Source organism: Myotis davidii, unplaced genomic scaffold (genome assembly GCF_000327345.1).
Source record: "Myotis davidii unplaced genomic scaffold, ASM32734v1 scaffold181, whole genome shotgun sequence".
Classification (NCBI taxonomy): Eukaryota; Metazoa; Chordata; class Mammalia; order Chiroptera; family Vespertilionidae; genus Myotis; species Myotis davidii.
The window spans coordinates 2,291,739-2,311,123 of record NW_006291504.1 but is presented as its reverse complement, the minus strand read 5'-3'; the positions used below and the strand labels follow the sequence as shown (position 1 = coordinate 2,311,123).

Sequence of the window (19,385 nt, the reverse complement as noted above, 5' to 3'; positions counted from 1 at the left end):
CGTAGGGCAGCCCGTTGACGTCCAGCTTCACCAGGTCCTGCTTGCTGCGGAACTCCTTGAGGCACAGCGCGCACTTGTAGAGCTTCTGCAGGCCCTGGCCGTTGGGGGAGGACGCGGCCGAGCTGCCCGCCAGCTTCTGCATGTGGAAGGTGCCGTGGATCTTGAGCTCGAGCGTGGAGGTGACCGTCTGCATGCAGACCACGCAGCGGAAGCCGGTGAGCGAGTTGCGCAGGTCGGGGTGCATCTGGCAGTGCTCCAGGAACTCCTCCTCGCTCTGCAGCGGCAGCTTGCAGATGCGGCAGTTGCCCGTGTCCAGGCTCTTGCTGTGCGTGACCTTGTGCTCCGTGAGCGTGAGCAGCGAGGGGAAGCGCTCCCCGCAGATGGGGCACATGTAGTGCTTGACGGGGCCCAGGTGCGTCTGCATGTGCTCGCGGAGCCCGTTCTCGGAGAAGAAGGTGCGCGAGCACACGTTGCACTTGTAGTTGCCCTTGATGAGCTCCGCCTTCTTCTTGACGATGGCGCTCTCGCCCGGCCGGATGTTGTGGTCGCGCAGCTGGTGGTTCTGCAGCAGCGTCTCCATGGTGTAGGCCGCCCCGCAGATGTCGCAGCCGTACATGGGCTCCGAGGCGTCCACGTCCTCCTCGCTGCCGTCGTGGCTGTTGTGGGACTCCTGGCTGTTGGTCAGCAGCGTCTGCAGCTCCACCTCCTCCTTCTGCACCTGCTCGGCCGCACCATTGGCTCCGCCGTTGGGAGTCTTGGCCTCGAACACGCAGTGCTTCTCGCGCAGGTGCTTCTCCAGCAGGATGATGGCGTGGAAGGCCTTGCTGCAGAAGCGGCAGTTGTACTTCTTGCTGTGCGTGGTGATGTGGCACTGCAGCTCCACCTCGGTGCCGAAGGCCTCGCCGCAGAAGATGCACTTGTGCGCCTTGCCCTGGTTCTCCAGGTGGTTGTGGCGCACGTGCAGCTGCAGGTCGGCCTCGCTGCGGAAGTCCCAGTTGCAGGAGGTGCAGCGGTACACCTTCTTCTCGTTGCTGTGTTTCACCGCCAGGTGCAGCTGGATGGACACCTTGGAGTCGAAGACCTCCTGGCACAGGGTGCAGTGGTAGAGCACGAAGGTGTGCATGTCCAGCAGGTGCTTCTGCAGGTCGTCCACCGACGTGAACTGCTTGTCGCAGCTCTCGCAGATGTAGTAGGTCGAGGTGATCATGAAGTGGATGGTCACGTGCTTCAGCAGCGACTCCTGGTTGGGGAACTCCTTGCTGCACTGGGGGCAGGTCAGCTTCGGGAGCACCGTGTCCAGGTGCGTCTTCAGGTGCGTCTGGAAGCCGTCCAGGGACGTGTACTTAGCACCGCACTGATTGCAGACGTACTCCCCGGCCGGCCGGGCGGGCGCGCCCCCCACCGCCTGCATCATCTTCAGGGAGGTCTGCTCGAGGGCCACGGGGGACAGGGGGCTCAGGGCCCGGGACTTCTTCCCGTTGTGGATGTAATTCAGGGCCAAGGGAATGTTTTTGTGGTTCTCTTTGATGTGTTTGTTCAGCTTGAGGACGCTGTTGAAGATGGGGGAGTTGGTACAATAGGAACAGGAATAGACTTCCACCACGGGGTCTTTGGGCGTCCCGAGCACGGGGGACCCGAACCGGGAGCCGCTGAGGTCGCAGTGGACCTGCCGGATGTGCTCTTCGAGGGAAGAGTCCGTGAGGAAGCCCATGTAGCAGTGGGGGCAGAAGAACGCGTTGCTGTCCTTCGCCACGGGGTTGGCGAAGCCGTGCGAGCAGCGGATGTGCTCCTGGAGCGTGTTGAGGTCGTTGACGACCTCGGAGCAGAAGTTGCACTGGTAGACGATGGCGGGCATGGCCGACACGATCAGGCCGGGGTCCTGAGCTTCGTGCACCTGCTTCAGGTGCTCGTTCAGGTTGTAGAGCGAGGGCAGCACCTCCAGGCAGTACTGGCAGATGTGGGCCTGCTCGGGCTTGTCCAGGTGCATCGTCTTGAGGTGGATCTGCAGCACGGCCAGGCTGGAGAAGAGCTGCTTGCTGCAGTACACACAGCTGTAGGTCACCTTGGCCTGCTTGCCCGAGGCCCCGGCCACGTCGCTGGCCTGCGGGGCGGCCCGCTTCCGCCCGCGGCTCTTGGGCAGCGGCGGGGCGGCCTCCACCATCGTGGAGCTGTCCACCGACAGGTTGGAGTCGGGCGTGGTGCTGGACACGGAGGTGTAGCCCACGGTGACGAGGGACGGGCTGTTGCTGTGGTTACAGGACTCGGGCTGCTGGTGGCTGTCCACGTGGCTGTACAGCTCCTCCACCGTGAGGAAGCTCTCGGAGCACAGGCTGCAGGCGTTCTTCTTCTCGCCGCCGTGGGCCTGCTCCACATGGCCCAGCAGCGAGGCCTCCTCCACGAAGAGCTCGTGGCAGTAGCCGCACTGCAGGGCGGCGCGGTCCTCGCTGGGCGAGCACTCGGGGTGGCACTCGGCGATGTGCTTCTGCAGGTCCTCGGGGAAGTCGAAGCCCTCCTCGCACTGGCTGCACTTCTGCGTGTCCTTCAGCTTCCAGTCGTCCAGCCGGGAGCCGGGCGGCGCGCCGTCCTTGCCGCGCTCGTGCACCTGCATGTGCCCGTGCAGGGAGCTGGAGGACAGGAAGCCGCGGCGGCAGATGGCGCACTTGTACGGCTTGTTGGACGTGTGCGTCTTCAGGTGGATCTTGAGGTGGTCGCTGCGGGAGAAGGCGGCCTCGCACTCGTGGCAGTGGTACTTCTTGTCGCCCGTATGCAGCTTGATGTGGCGGTCGCGGCTGCGCTTGTGCTTGAAGAGGCGGCTGCAGTAGGTGCACTTGAACGGCAGCTTGTCGCTGTGGCTCTGCTCGTGGTGCTTCAGGTAGCTGAGGCGGCTGAAGGACTTGTCGCAGAACTGGCAGGGGTAGGGCAGGCCGGGGCCCCCCTCCTCCTCTCCGAAGTCGCAGCCTTCGCCATGGCTCGGGGAGGTCTGGTCCTTGCTGGAGGGCGAGGAGGCCGGCCACGAGCAGGTGGGGTCATCTTCCACGTCCACGCCATCTGCAACGACAAGGGGGCGGCCGGGTTACACGTGGGCACTCAGGGACGGGCCTGGCTGCCCTCTCTCTCTCGCTCTTTTTGGTTTTGCACCATCCTCCCCCGAGGGTGTTTTCCCATTGATTTTAGAGAGAGTGGAGGAGAGAGGGAGAGACGGAGAGAAACGCGGATGTGAGAGAGACACATCCATGGGTTGCCTCCTGCATGTGCCCTGACCAGGGCCCGGGCTGGGGAGGAGCCTGCAGCCAAGGCCCGTGCCCTTGACCAGAATTGAACCTGGGACCCTTCAGTCTGCAGGCCGGTGCTCTATCCACTGAGCCACGCTGGCTGGGGTTCTTGTGCCCTTTCAACATGTCCACAGAGTTGGACCACCTAGAACTACCTAGAACCTCTCAGAAGAAACGGGAAGAATACCTGAGCGGAACCCGTTCCGTCCCGAGCCCAGAGTCATTCTTTCCTGGGTCTAAAATATAAGAAGATATTAAATCGTTCTCTGTCCAAATTACCATTTCATTACCTCTGATCACCCTTCCTTAGAAGCAAGGTATATATTACGCATTGACAATTTTATTAAAATGCAGGTTTTAATATATTTAATGTTTCTTCGGTATTCATTCGACAGTGATTTGCATATTAGGTGAGGATCTAAGGAAGCAGGTGAAGAGGAGATATTACGGGAGCGACTTTAAATTAATGCTGTCAGCCCAGATGTCTAATATTTAATAAAAAAAAAAAGTCCCTCTGCATTCTGCTTGTTTTTATATCAAAAGGAAATTCTGAAGACCAAAATCTTTTATGGGGTTCTTATGGAGACGGGCCTTATTGCTTTCCGGAGGAAAATATTAAAAAGTAAGCACACGAAAGAAGATGGAAAACACAATAATAATTACGGCGCAGGTCATAAAAGACAACCGGGGCGCCTTCCATCACCGAGGCCCGGCACCGCCGGCCAGAACGGGGCCCTGACGTGCGAGGAGGGGGCCCCGCGCTCGGTATCGGGGATCAGCCGGGATCAAGGAGAAATGAGCTTCCCGAGGCCGGAGTGGAGCTGTTTGCTTGGAAAGTTCAAGAGGTGGCCCACCATCTCTTCCTCCCGCAGACGCGCAGCAGCAGCGACTTCCTTAGCCAAACAGGACCCGCGCTTTGAGGTGAGCAGAGACAAAGCGACTTGTGAAAAACTGGAAACAGGAAAAGTGATAAACGATGATGGTAAATGCTGAAGGATTTATGAGCAGCCAAGAGGGACAAACAAGGCCGAGGCAGATGGACTGAGCAAGTTACCCAGAAAGTCGCTGCACCTCCTACGGGGGCAGGAGGGGGGGCGTTACTCCGTCCTTAACCAGCGCACCCTCCCTCTTCTTCCCTTAACACCCACGCGGAAGCAAGACCTCCTCACACAGGCTGTGAAACCGCTGTTTCGCTTTTCAAAACAATCGTCCATTCCAGCCCCGAGGAAACTATAAAAGTGTCTCGTTCCCGGACAGAGCGCGGTTTCCCTGAATCAGCACGCGAGGCCGTGCAGTGAGCTGCTGGGCCAGTGGCTGCAGGAGAACGTGAGGCCCACGGGAGCAGGAGGCGGGCACGCTAGTCCCATCCCACCGGAGGGGCCCAGGAAGCTAGGTTTTCAAACTCCCCCAGCGACCAGGCACAGGCAGGGCAGGCTGTGTCATCAGCACCCAAGTGGAAGCTGGCGGCCCGAGGTAAACAAAGCCCGCCTGCTTTCTGTAAGGTAAGGAGGTTTCACGAGATTATCAGCCGCTCGCTTATCCACAGGAAACAGACGAGGATCATTCCTTTCCTGCCCGAGAAGCCGTGACACCACCACCCCGCGATCACGGCCAGATGGCAGCCCTCTCGCCGAGGAAACAGGCCCACTCCGTCCCTGGAGCCCTGCCCGCCCAGCACAGCTCCGGCCTGGTCGCAGCCGCGCGGCCTTCAGCCTCGCTGTGAGCCCAGAGCCCTGCCGGGGCAGGGCCATCATGGTGGGCGGGGGACTTACACGTGCGCCTAAATCATAAAGAACTCGTGGGGTGAACTCGACGCGTCCCCCAAAAGACAGAAGTACAATGTTAAAAACTTCTAAAAATCAACAAACATCGATGTTGATGTTAGCTTTCCCTTCAAAAACCCAGTCACCTAAGCTGGTGGCCCTAAAACCAACCCAAGTTTTCACTTGTCCCTTAATTAAAAAAAAAATACTATTTATTGAATCTGCTTAGCATCCGAGGTAAAAATCTATAACATTTCCCATTTGTCTTTTAGGCTCTGATCTTGCTGTTTTACTTCACGATACTTTCAAACAATCTCATGTTTACTGCCGAAGGGACAGCGAGTCAGACGCGTCCTGCATCGAGGCGGCAGGAAGGAACGCCGGAGCCTGAAGTTTAGCGAGTGGGTTCATCGTGAAGCTGCAGGTGGTGCCCAGGCGTGACATGTGATGACACCTATGTGCACAGAACAGCAGAGCCACAGCCCCTCCCAAGCCACGTGCAACCCCGACACACGCTTACACCAGGCTCCTGTCTGGGCCCGGCCTGAGGAGCCCTGTTAGGTAACCGTTCGCGTCCGTGTGTAAATTTCAGCGACACATCCAGTGAGCGGAGGAGCAGGACCGAGTGTTTACTGAGACAGGATTTACGGGAGCTGGACACCGTCTGTTCCCTCCCTCCTGTCCCCGGGAGCTTGTCTAAAGGGGAAAAAAGGGAGCGATCCTCACAGAGAATGTGTCTTTGTAACCGGAACACACAGACTCCACCGACGGAATTCACAGGCTCAGGCCGGGGGGCGGCAGAGACTGAGCAGAAGTGAAGTGTTCCAACAGGGGTGCTATTTTTAGAAACATAAAGGTGTCCTGAAAGGCTGGTTTCTGTTTGAAAAATCTAAACGGTACGAAAAACAAAACTCATTTTCTGGGGCTATAAATGGACCTATTCTCCCCGGACGCACAGGGACTCACTGACACTCCCGCAGGGGCCGGTCCTGCGAAGGGTATCAGGTCTCCTCCCAAGACGGTCCCGGTGGCGGCGGTGCCAACATGCCCGCGGCCTGCGTGTCACCGACGGCCACCCACCCAGGGCCGTAGCTTCTCAGCAGTCAGCACGCAGACGTGCAGAGGCAACTATCGATTTCAACCATTTCAGGGTCCTTGTTCACATGGACATAGTTCGGGGGAGTCTTCCGGCTCCGGCTCCCGAGCCCCCGTGACGGTCCCCTCCCGGCTCTGGCTCTTCCTGCGTGCCGCCCACAGGCCCGTCTTTCTGTCACGCGAGGCCCCTGCGTGGCGAGGGGAAGTGCTCGCGCGTCCACGACACATTTTAATTGTTGGAATCAGTCCCCCCGCACTCGCCGACTCCCAGAGAACCACGGCTCTGACAGCCGGAATGCAAACTGAAAAAGAATAAAAAACCCTAAAAACCTTCGCTGGAAACCAGCTCCGGGCCCCCACGTCTATTTAAAGATGCGAATGTGTGTGCACAGGCAGCGCAGATGTTTTCCGGCCGCGACGTGCTGGCCGAGCCCGGCCCTGTCCACGGAGCACAGGGAAACACGTGTGTGAACGCGGAGATGGAAGTGGCCAGCACCCGGGACGGCTGGGAGGCGGCCGCCGCCTTCTCTCCAGCAGCCTGAGCGGCCATGAGTCAGCAGCTGCGCATAAAGGAGCCTTCTCTCCGCTGCCCTGGCTCTGAGCTCCTGCCAGAGGGGAGGCGAGCGCCCGGCCTGAAGGCCGCTTTGTTAGGCGGCCAGCCCGCCTCTCCTGGCCCGGGGACTGCAGGTCCTGGAGGAGGGCCCGGCCCGGCCCCGGCCTCTTGTCCGTCCGCCTCGAGGGGCGAAGAGCAGACTCCTCCTCTGGGTCTGCCGCAGGGCACAGCTGGAGACTCAGCGGCCCAGGGACACCCGGTCGGTCACCTTTGTAGGGCAAGTGCTCACGCACAGGAGAGGGAAGTCACGCTAGAGCGGCGGTTCTCAACCTGTGGGTCGCGACCCCTTTGGGGGTCGAACGACCCTTTCACAGGGGTCGCCTAAGACCATCGGAAAACACATATATAATTACATATTGTTTTTGTGATTAATCACCCTGCTTTCATTATGTTCACTTTGTAACAATGAAATTGGGGGTCACCACAACATGAGGAGCTACATTAAAGGGTCGTGGCGTCAGGAAGGTTGAGAACCGCTGCTCTAGAGGAAGGCACTTCATGGAAAAATCAGAGGCACCAGCGCACAGGGCCCCCCTGTGAGGGCGCCACCAGCCCCTCCTAGGCCCAACAGACAAGCACCCCCCAAAAGGGCTGCTCCGTCGGCAAATGGGGACCAGGGACATGAAGCCAGCCACGTCGAGGAGAAATGCCGGGGGTCCCGGCCATTGCCGGCGCTCGTCTCACCCCAGTGGCCAAAGGAGAGAAAATCGGAGGAAGAGTAAGAGCGGACGGGCAGGAAGGTCCGGGCGATGCCAGCGCTTAGTCAGACCACTGGGCCCGTCTTGGTGCCAGGCCTGCGTCGTGCGGGTAGGGCCTGGGCCCGCCAGGCGTGCAGAGCAGGACCCCAGCAGTGCAGGCATCTGAAACCCACGGAGGATGTAAGTCACAGGTGATGGCACTACGGTACCTGGGAAAGAAGTTGTCCGGATCCCGGACTTCATGGGAACTTCCCTTCTTTCAGCCCTCTGAGGCTGGGCTGGAGCAGCCACCTGGCCCCTTGCTACCTGAGCTCAGACCCCGCGGGGAGCGCTTGCTCACTGCCCCTGGGCCTCCACTCCTGTGGGCGCCAGTGCACTCCCAAGGCTTCCCTCATGGGACGGGGTTACATGGGGCTTGTCCAGGGAGCAGAGCAGCACAGGCCTGCAGGGCTGGCTCCGGTTTTTCCGGATGAGAGATGCAAGGGCACGGAATAAGAAGAAGTCGAGTCTTGAGTTTTATCCCTTGCCCCTCCACCCCACCCCGTCACATCTGACTCAGAGCGTGACCTGGCCCAGTCCTCCGTCTGCCTCCCCCGTCCCCCGCCCCCAGCCCCGGTACCTCACCTGCACAGGAAGGCGGTACCTTGTTACTCGCCCTCAGGGTGAGAGCTCAGTGGTGTTTCTAGGCACCCGCCTCTGCTGGGAGAAAGCTGCCTGTGTAAACATATGTGTGGCGTGTACCTACCCTTCCACATGCTGGCCTCCACGTGGGTAGCATGGACATGCTTTACCACTTTCTTCCCTTAAAAGCACCACTCGAACCTCACACTTTAAGAACCGGCCCACTGGACAGCGAGAATTCCGCCTTCAGCATCCACGGCTGTATGTGCAGCCGTCAACAATATCAGCTAGAAATAGCCGGTGGTATCTAGAAAGCAATGGTGCCCGCAGCCCTGCAGTGCTGCGAGCATCACCTATCACGCGTCAGATGTGGGCTCGGGTCTTTGCAGGCCGGTCACCTCGGAGCAAGGGTTTCGCTGTCACTCAGAGGCCAAGTATGCAGTTTTGCAATCGCCCCTTCTCTCCTTGAAAGACTAGCCACACGGCCATCGCACTGTTTCTCATCAAGATTAAAAAAAAAAAAAAAACACCTCCTAAATGAACTTCAGCGTAGGACACACGTAAGACAAACCCATTGGAATAAATTTCCAATTATTCCCTCCACCGGCTTCACAAGATCCCTTATTTCCGACAGCAAGTGGGAGGCACAGATCTGAACGCCCACGTTACAGAGTCCGCAGCCCTGCTTCGTTCTCCAGCCTCCGGAGCCACCTTGGGGGACACTGGGGTCCTGGGGGACACGTCAGGGGCAGGGCATGGGGATGTCGGGCCTCCTCACAGGGAACGCTGCTTACAAGAGAGGGTTTCGCAGACACGGGTACAGGGATATTTGTCGCTTGGACTCAGGGCCATCCCAGGACTCACATCACACACTCAGCTCACCAATCACACGGCGCATTTTAACGCGATGGATGCTGGGCAGGCTGAAGGGCGAGGCCTTCATTCTAAGGCGGCGGTTCTCAACATGTGGGTCGCGACCCCTTTGGCGGTCGAATGACCCTTTCACAGGGGTCGCCTGAGACCATCCTGCATATCAGATATTTACATGACGATTCATCACAGTAGCACCATTACAGTTATGAAGTAGCAACGAGAATAACTTTATGGTGGGGCCATGAGGAACCGTATTTAAAGGGCCAGAAGGTTGAGAACCACTGTTAAGGGCACCTCTGTGCAGGTGACACAACCACTTCCTCTCATTCTCAATAGAAATGTCAACAGTTTTTAGAAAAGCAGCAACTTTTAATCACCGTCCAACACTTCCTTTAATTAACAGCCCCCCTCCATCCACTTCTCTGTCCTGTAGCTAATGGGGCTCCTTGAAAAGGAGGCCCCTTCACTGGGTGTTCCAGGGACATGTAAGCTATAAAATTAGTTCTAAGTCACCGATGCGTTTGAACTGTGTGATATTCCAAACGGCTCTGGAAGGAGCACCTCCATGCAGTCCCGTGGGGTGACGAGGAAAGGGTGGTAGGCGATGCAGGACAGGACGGCAGCTGTGGGAGCCGGAGTGGGGAGCACATTTTCCTACAAAGTCTTAAGACGAATTCCAGATGCCCCAGCTCACGGCTGTCTGCTTTGTTTTTTTTTCCCCTCCCAGCACTCCCTCGTGGAAAAGAGCCTCCCTTTCGCCGACGATCCTTCACGGCTTCGGAAGAAGTTATCACGCGCACTGCCCCCCTTCGCGGCCCGGGGCGGCCCGGCCAGGGCCGCCTCCCCTCCAGACACTGGCCCGTGTGCAGAGGAGCCACAGACACTTGGCTCGCTGCTGCCTGCAGTTCCTTTGAACAGACGGAGCTCAATGAATTCCATCTTCGGCGGCCAAACTAAACAGAAAACAGTGCATTCTTAACCGGTTCCCCCGGACTCCACCCCTCAAATCAGAGGAAAAAGCTGCCCTGAAACTGCTCATAAAGACCAGCCCGTCTCCCTCCAGGAAACGGACACATTGTGTTTCTGAGCCAGACGGGAGGAGAGCGGTTTCCAGTCCTGGGGGGGCATTTGCTCCCCTGTCCTCTGGCTCCCTGAGCGGCACCATCACTGATGAGCACGGCCCCTGGGGGTCTGCTCCCCGGGCGGGGCGGCCTCAGCAGTTCCCTCCTTGTCTTCCCTTCACAAGGAGGCACCGTCGGGGTGAATGCCCCGGCTGCTTCCTTCCCGTCTCTGCTGTTGGGAGCCCCAAGACACGCTCAGTGACTCCGTATCTTGTATTGTAAAGGCGTCCACACCCCAAAGACCGTGCAGTAGCTCCTCGTCGCTCATTTTGTTCATTCGTTCATTCCACGCCACGTCCTGCGTGTTTAGGTCTGATAGCAGCCTGAGCTCTAGAAATTCCTGTTTCTAAGCTTCCGCTGCCTTGTCTGTAACGTCGGAAAAATCCCAGCCTGCCCCCCAGTGAATGAGAATCAAACATGACAGTACGAAGGGACTTCCTTGTCGGCGGCGACAGGAAAAGCAGCGCGTTATTACGACGACGAGGAAAGCCTGAGTCGCCCTCAGGTTATGACTGACACGTGTGCCGACAGCACGGAGGAATAAAACATTAACTACAGTTTAGTGGTTGCTTTATTCATACTGCGATTCTAGTCATTTTAAAGGACTTAAGGGGCATTTTTGTTTAAACAGAGACACACGAAAATGCCCCCCAAATGTTGCCGACTGCCTCACAGTCACCTAGAAAACCAACGCCCAGCAGCCGATTCCTGCGCAGCCGCGCACGCTGCGCGCTTTGATGAGTTCATTAGTGACATAGAACCCGCGACGGGGTGGCTGCGTTCAAAACCCTGCGGCCGCCTGCCCACCCCCCCAACCCGGCCCACACCTCGCTCAGACCTTCCCTGAGGCAAATTCTCTTGTGCTTCAAAACCCTTCGCACTAATGTGTGCAATGTCTGCTGAACTTCAAGAAAGCCACACTTTCTGAAAAACACGCAGCAAACTTCCCAGCGCCGCCCTGTCACTCATCAGTCATTTCAAACTGGCCTCTGCCCGCGAGCCGGAGCGGGAGGGGTTCTCCCAGGAAGGAAACTGAACTGGGCCATGGTTTCACTGGCCAGTGAGGAGCTCAGGAAGCTCATTCCCCCGGAAGGTGGTTTCTGAAGAACTGTCCGGCCCACTGAGTTCCCACGCAAGTTCCCACTGAGTTCCCACACAAGTCCCCACGCGAGGCACGGAGACTCCACGTCAGAGAGAAATCTCTCGAACGGCTTCCACCTGAGACTCCATTGACTGCTGCCCGGCACAGGCTGCGGCCGGCCGGTGACTCGGTCACAGGACCCTCCATCCTCCACCCCGGAGAGCAGGTGCCCTCGCCGCTCTCCCCGCCACCTCCCCGCAGCGGCGCCGCGAACTCCCGGCCGTTCATAAAGGCCGCACCGCACAGACTCCACCGCAGACCACGCCACTGGAGAATACAAAAGTGTTGAAAGGCTAAAATTTAATTAATGACCAATTAGCACCCCTGTGGATCATGGTGCAGCAAAGTGATAACTACCGCGTGCTCGTCTGGACAGAGCTGTTGGGAGACGGGCGGGAGCTGCCGCAGTTGTCCGCGGGGTACGGCGCTCCGTGTTCGCGATGCCCGTGCCCGGGTGTCCAGAAGCCGACAGGGCCCTGAGGTCTGGGACACGGAGTCCTCGTTCATTGCAAGGCGCAGACGTGACCCCCACAGGCTGTGGGCGGGAGTGTAACACGCAGGCGCACAGCTAGTGAGCACCGAGCCAACCCCGGGCAGCCGCCACTCCAGGCCCCTCGCGCCCACTCCTCCCCAGTGCCCGTGCGTCTCCTGGGGAAGGTACATCCACGGTGGCGGGAAACACGGGTGCTGGGCGACCCCAGGCCTCACGTATCTGCAGGAACCACAGGCACCCACCCACGGCTCCTCCCGAGTGTCTAAGTTCCCGCAGAATCACTGACGATGCGCACGCTCACACAGTAAACAGCCACTGGAAAGCGAGGTTGGATCCCAGATAACCCAAGTGGCGTAAGGGGTCCTGGTTTTAAATGAGTGGCGTGTGGAAGGGTGCTGCATAAATGGCAAAGGACGGCACCGTTTCCTTAAAACCCCTCCCGGGCGCTCCCGGGCAGACCACCCTCGCGGGCAGGCCCGTTCACCGAGTCTTTTTCTTTTACCAGATGTCGGCAGTGGCACCCCAGGAAACAAGGTGGTGGATTTCCCAGGTGCCGTATCTGCCTTGGGTTCTAGCTCCCCCTTTCTGTCCGGTTTACTCTCGCCGTGAACCTGGATGTCGTGTGCGAAGAGAATTTTTGAAATACTTGTGCTGTTTCTCATCTGTCACCGTCATCTGCCACCTAAACAGGGTAGAGGCACCATCGTGTCTTACTGAAAACTTCATTAGGGGAAGTCATTATGAGGCTGTTTGCCGATTAATATCTATCACACAGAATTACCGTTTTATTAAGTTATATGTATATTTTTGTGAGACACACTGAGATGAAGCCTGTGGCCAAATATCCCCGAATCAGCGACAAAGTCAGGCCTCTGACACCCCAGGATGCCTCCCTGTCCCCCTCCTGAGCACGGTGCCTACATCCAAGACAACGGTGACACCACCAAGCCACGTACAAGAGGCCGGCACTGTGGCCATGGTGACGAGGCGGGAACGAGCTGGCGAGAGCCACGCCCCATCCGCGGCCGTTTCGCAGGAACAGGTACACACCTGGCCCGTCAGCCCACACCCAGGGCACCAGCACAGCGCACCGAATCCCACCGCAAACTCCAGGCGCCAATACGGTTTATTTATTTCTTTTTAATGTATTTTTATTGATTTCAGAGAGGAAAAGAGAGAGAGAAACATCATGATGGGAGAGAATCACTGATTGGCTGCCTCCTGCACACCCCAAACTGGGGATCCAGCCCGAACCTGGGCAGGTGTCCTGACCAGGAATTGAACCGTGACCTCCCACGGTGATGGCTGTGGGCTCTGCACCTCCCATGGTGGTGGCCGTGGCTGTGGGCTCTGTCCCCGGGGGTGGTGGCCATGGTCTCTGACCCTGGGGGTGGTGGCCGTGGCTGTGGGCTCTGACCCCAGGGGTGGTGGCCATGGGCTCTGACCCCGGGGGTGGTGGCCGTGGCCTGGCTGTGGGCTCTGTCCCCAGCAGTGGTGACCCCGGCGGTGGTGGCCCTGGCCACGTACATTACACTGCTGCTGTCAGAGCCGGGCGTGGAGGGAGGGAAGGGCTCCATCTCACATGGTTTTATTGGCTGCGTTTACATCCTGTTTCTGGCCTCTGGGTGGCTCAAGGTGTCTTATCTCTGGCTGCCAGGGGGTGGTTTGCAGTCGGAGCAGTTAACACACACTCCCCTCCCCCATCCCTGGCCTCCAGGCTTATCTTATCACCCACATCTCTCCAGCGGAGGGGACCCACTTAACAGCAGCCACTCACTCTGTCTTCCTGGGCTCTCGAGACCAATGAGCGTTCAAGTCCAAAAACCATCAGCTCCCCTCTCCCCAGTTTAGAAGCCCTGACCGTCTGGCTTTCACGAGTGCTGACTGGTGGGCGAATGGGCCCCCAGTTTCCACGCACACAGGACACCCACCGGCACAGGACGACGCAGGGACAACGTTGCTGCGAGGGAACTGCGTCGGGACCTTAAACCATGCAGCGTGTGCCCCCGCCCCCCAGCCCCCCAACGGGTCAGTTACCCTCCACATCACAGGGAGGAAGCGCCAATCATCCACCAGAGAACAGCAGAAGCCAGAAGACGGGGCGGCGGGGGGCGGCGAGGAGTGGGAGCAGCAGCCAAGAGGGAAGGGCTTGTCCCCAGGCGACCTGAGTGCCAACCTGAGAGGCCAGCAAGCTCAGGGGACGCCCACAGAGGCCCACCTGCACCCACCTTCCCCCGCACCACACCCGCCTTCACCGATGCCCTCGGAGTCGGACAGTCCGCCTGGACCGAGCAGTGAGGATGTGCACTGCTCTCGCTCACTCTGTGACCACGGCCCACAAGCAGGTGCCCCATGGAGTTGCCCAGGAGCTTTGGTAATTGCTGGGTCCACCCTGGCCAGTGCGGCTCAGTGGATAGAGCGTCGGCCTGTGGACTAAAGAGTCACAGTTCCATTCCGGTCAAGGGCACAAGCCCAGGATGTGGGCTCGATCCCCCGTAGGGGGCATGCAGGAGGCAGCCGGTCAGTGATTCTCTCTCGTCATTGATGTTTCTCTCTCTCCCCCTCCCTTCCTCTCTGACATCAATAAAAATACATTAAAACAAAGAAAAAAAACGCCCGTCCTTCCCCCGACCCATGAAATCAGACTCTGTGGGCTGGGCCCCGGGAGTGCAGTCACAGCTGACAACTGCTGCCCTAGACTCTGGGGAGTCCCCCCAGTGAGGGGGCCCAAGAGTGCACCCCACAAAACCCCCGCCTCGGTGACCTGGCCTCACCGGCCCTGACGGCGGAACAGCACAGCGCCAAGTCTCCTGCAGTATTTTCTATCAAATGCAATTTCTTTAAGGTAAGCAACAGAGGACACGTCAACCACTCCCGGTGTGAGGCGCGAGGCGACCAGGCCGCACCTGCGTGTCACGTCCCTTCACAAAGTCCCCGTCCTCCTCCCTCCCGCCCAGCAGCCCCCGGGCTCCTCCGTGGTAGCGATAACCCAGCCTTTCCCCGCCGAAGGGTCCTTTAATGTCCATTATCTTAGTGTGTCAGCACAAAGGAGCTGCGAGCCTCGTCCAAACGGTGTCGCCTCCCTCTCCTGAGAGCGATGCCCTTGTCAGGCGGTAAAAACACAGGGAACCTGCCCCTTACAGAAGCATGTTTGAATTGAACCACTGTCCTTGAAAGCCGTGGGCCGGCGATGGTATCGGCCTGCACTGCGTGGCCAGCCTGGGCCGCGGCAGCTGGAGCAACAGCAACGCGCACAGACATGGCCACTCGCCATCACTCCCCCACGGCATCACAGGCAACAGGGCGCGCGTGTCCGCCGGCTTCTTTAAGGGTTAAATACAACGGAATCCCGGGCTCAGATTCCTCAGGAGTCCAGTTAGTCGTTCCAAGCCTGGGGCACCTAACGCACTGGGGACCAAGCCATAAAACCCTCCTAATGACCCCACACCCCCGACCCTCGGCAAGCAGAAGTGGGGACTATTTTTAAAAAATCATGTTTATCCTGGAATGACAAGAGGAGGGGGTGAGCACATCTTTCATGATCCCACGAACAGATCACAAAACAAAGGTCTAAATAGCAATCTACAAACTCAAAGACAGGAAAATGTGCTCTTTTCAACACTCAGGTGGCTTAGTGTGACTCCCACCTCTGTGTGTTCCCCGCCCCTTTTCCCACTTCCTTCCCCCGCAATGCGAACCCACGCTGCCTTAGAAGAAAGGGATTTATGCGTGCTTTTAACAAGTAAACAAGTGTACAAATTAATTCAGAGAGCAGTAATTTTGAAAATTTTCTATGTTTAATGTGCACTGCAGTTAAACTACTTTTTCTGTACAAATTAATTTACTGCATCAGTGATCGATGTTTATGTTTCGGCAATTTTATTTCTCAGTCTGGTAAAATTAGACCTAATAGTTGCAACCTGTTATGTCCAATCTGTCACTGAAATTCAAATTGCCTTTTTCCTATTATTCAAGGAGCAATTTGGAGGAATTAAAGCCATTGGAAAACGGGAGACAGACAATTCCCTGTCAGGACGCAACCGTCTGTGTCATCAACCACGTCCACACCCCCTCATTCTCTCAGGGGCAGGGTCTTTCCATGGGATTTTTCCCAGGTTCCCCGGTTTCCACATCTGGTCAGCCACACATGAGGAAATTTTAGGACGCCATGAAAATTGGATCCGAAAAATGTTTACCCTTCAAGAGAAGTAACCAAACGTTCAAAGAGTTTGCTGTTGACTCTGAAATACCAGCCCCAACCTACAACGGTCAATCCCAACTTGCACAGGTGGTATGTGGCGCCCACCCATGCCTCCCCTTTTTCTTTTTTTGGATGTTTTTATTAAGAAATATATTCTTTCATTTTTTTTTTCTTGCAAATCAGGTTCCATTCACTATATTCATTCTTCCCAGGGAAGACTCAATGATTGAGATGCCTGAGATTTAAAGCTCGCCTCTACGGATGCCAGAACTGGGGAAAGAAGGGGACCAAGCTTATGGAAATGTTTGCTTTGCTCGGTTTTGCTCGTTGTCTCGCTACAGGTCTGATCCTATACGGTGGTTCACGCTCACTCTATTCTCATAATACAAATGGCATGTGGACCTGTAGGCAGTGGGCGGGGGCGAACTGAAAAGGGGCCCTGGCCTGTGAGAGGCGCCAGGACGCCGATCAGGCTCTAGTTAACAGGGGCCTGGTCCACCGGAACCAACGCCCCATCCTCCATCTCATCGCTGCACCATCTGCCCTCAGTAGATCGTTGTCTTCCTCAGCAAAGAGGCCCCTGCCGACCGGAAGGGCTCATCGGCATCAGCCAATGGCTTTGGGGACACTCCCTGCTGCCTCCTCCAGCCCCGCGTCCAGCCGCCCCACTAGTCTGGTTGATCACAGGGTGACAGGTGACTGCTCCTGGTTCAGAAATGCTTTGCATGATGGGGCAGCCTCCGTCTTCCCAGGGGGCTGAGTGGGAAGCTGAAGATTCCTATCAGACCAGCCACCTCTGGGGCATCACAGTGGCCGACAACGGGTCTCTCTGTGTCCCTGCTCGTCTCTATTAGGCTGAACCGGCCAAAGGAATCACAGGCCTGCCTACATCGGAGCCCGTTTAATGTCACCTACGGCCTCCACGTCTATGCCACTCATTAGTGTCTAGAAGATGCCAACTTTGTTCCCCTGGGAAGGGGCCAAGGGGGCATCTCCATCACCGAGTCTCCCCAGGTGGCGCCCCCCTGCCATGGCCCCAGGACAGACAACTTCCCTGGGGGAGAGAAGAGGACACAGCTGAGAGGTGACTGCGCAGAGCACGTATCAGAGCTCAGTCGCTCTATGTCAGCAGGAGACCTGGTGCCCTGGTGCTGAAATGAACTAAACAAGAGAGAGAGCTTGCTCTCCCCCCACCCCCTCGGTCCCATTATCACTCTTCAAACTCAAAGACAAACTCGTTTCCTCAGATGATGACTCAGATCATCAAGCTGATTAATAACTTCCCTTCAAGGCAGGACTGATGAATGTGGGTTATTCAACTGATTAACACCATTACTAGATCACATATCCAAGTAGCTGTAAGTGACATGTTTTCCACGAAAAACGAATTTAATTATTGACATGGGTTTAATTAACGTGACTTAGCCCTCTGAAGTTTGGAGAACTTGGTGGTAATGTAAAACTGAAGATTATTTGTCCTTTGTTGGCTTTCTGAAAACCGAGAACTGAGAAAGGACACACGAGAGCAGAACATGCGGATGGACAGCCTTTTAGAGCCCAGGACCCGGATGACAAGAACCTAGCGCTCACTTCCAGAAACTCGCTGCCTTCAAAAGGCCCAACGTACAGGTGACGCAGGTGAACGAACTGCAGTGCCTTCCCTCCTCACTCCACCAGCAGAGTCCTCACAGGCCCAGGGAGCCATGCCAGGCTCCCCTCCGCCCCACGGGTGAGTGGAGGGAGGTACCCCCATCCTGCCCTCGAGAGACCTCCAGGGTGTCCCGCACAGCGTTGACCCTGCTGTCAACTTCCCCAGAGAAGTTCTAACACTTCCGTGTGCGGTGCACGTGCGCAAGTGTGCACCACAATCACAAACACACACGCTCACGCTTCCATGCGGGCCGCTCCCCAAGTTCCTACACGAGCCTGGCATTTCGGGGAGACGGAGCCCTCAGGAGACTCTGAGCCCCACAGCCTCTGGCAGCTCCCCTCTGGGATAGAAGGACAGCTCCTGGCCCCCAGGCCCCGCCTCCCAGGCGCCCAGAAGATGCAGGGAAGGGACCAGGAGCCCGGATTCTGCAGGGAATCTGGGCAGATGTGAGTCTGACTCCCTCAATGAGGAGGCAGCTTTCAAAGGCCATCTAAGTAAGTACAACTCACTGTTATCGTCATTGCTCAGCGACAAGCAGCCTGGAGCACGAACCAGAGGCGTCTTTCTGAAACGTAGGCATCCAGCTTCCCCAAGTCCCTCCTCCCAGAGGGAGGACACTGAGGCGCCCCTGCCATTGGCTGGTCGTCAGCCCCGATGGATGTCAGCCCCTCGCCCTGTGGCTGGGACCCATGAAGGTCACCAGATGCACGGCCAAGTGCTGGGACCCTTTACTACAAACGGCCTCCGTTCACTAAGAACAAAACAAAACACGGACGGGCCAGCCCCAGAGTCTAAGCCACACCCGCTGCCCGTCCCCTCGGAATCCCAAGGGCTCCTGGGACGTATGGCAGTGTCTGCACCCGCGGGAAGCGATGGATCCGCTTTGCTCTGGCGGATTCTCCTTGGCTAACGTGTGCAAAGTTGTTCACACTCAGCAGGTCTCTTCTGAAAAGTGATTTTTTTCAATTTCATTCATGTTTTTGTGGATCATCAATGAAGACTTTTCTTTAATCCTCACCCGAGGATAATTTCCCATTGATTTTTAGAGAGAGTGGGAGAGAGAGGGAAAGACAGAGAGAAATATCTATGTGAGAGGAACACATCGATTGGTTTGCCTCCTGCACATGACCCGACCAGGGCCCGGGCCGGGAAGGAGCCTGCAACCCAGGTATGTGCCCTTGACCAGAATCGAACCCAGACCCTTCGGTTCACAGGCCGATGCTCTATCCACTGAGTCTAATCAGCTAGGGCTGTAAAAGATTTTAAAGCAACTACTAAATGAGTTTGTTACTCAAAAGCTACTACAAGCCATGCCTATTCTGTGAATACTCATCCCATATAAGTCTCCTTAATTCAAAGAATATGACACCACCACCAACTATAGAGGTAGATGAATTCTAAAATAAATAAGAATCATTCTCTTGCATAGATTATTTTTTATTTGTCCGACTTCGTTTTCTCCTGCAGCTAATCTATTAGCTGTATTTTGCATTGTGGTTATAAGCAAAGACTGATCAAAGCCCCTGAACACAGCTTCTGTTGACAAGACAATAAAGTGAAAGTAAGAATGGGGGTGTCTGTGGAAGATTCCGTCACTGCCGAGGCTCAAGTTCTCGGCCAGGACTGGGCTGGGGCAGTGAGCTCGGGGAGGAGGAGCGGCGAGCTCGGGGAGGAGGTGGCGGTCAGGGTGCAGCTCTGACTTGACTCTCCAGCCACGGGCTTGGCGCTGATTTGCAGCCAGAGCCGTTGGGGCAGTTCACGGGCCTCGGCCGGCAGAGCGGGCCCATCGGCACCCACCGCGTTGCCAGGGGCTAGTGGAGGCAGGGGCTGGTACACAGCTCCG

At 57.1% G+C, this 19,385-nt stretch overlaps 1 protein-coding gene across 1 annotated transcript in view; it reads right to left on the bottom strand.

The window, feature by feature from the left end:
• Positions 1–19,385, bottom strand: part of ZNF521 (zinc finger protein 521) — a 204,678-nt gene that overhangs the window by 94,023 nt on the left and 91,270 nt on the right. The window contains exon 2 of the mRNA XM_015564690.1: positions 4–3,048. Within this exon, the coding sequence (XP_015420176.1) occupies positions 4–2,608 (2,605 nt within the window). The 5' untranslated portion in view covers positions 2,609–3,048. The remainder of the gene's footprint in view (positions 1–3; positions 3,049–19,385) is intronic.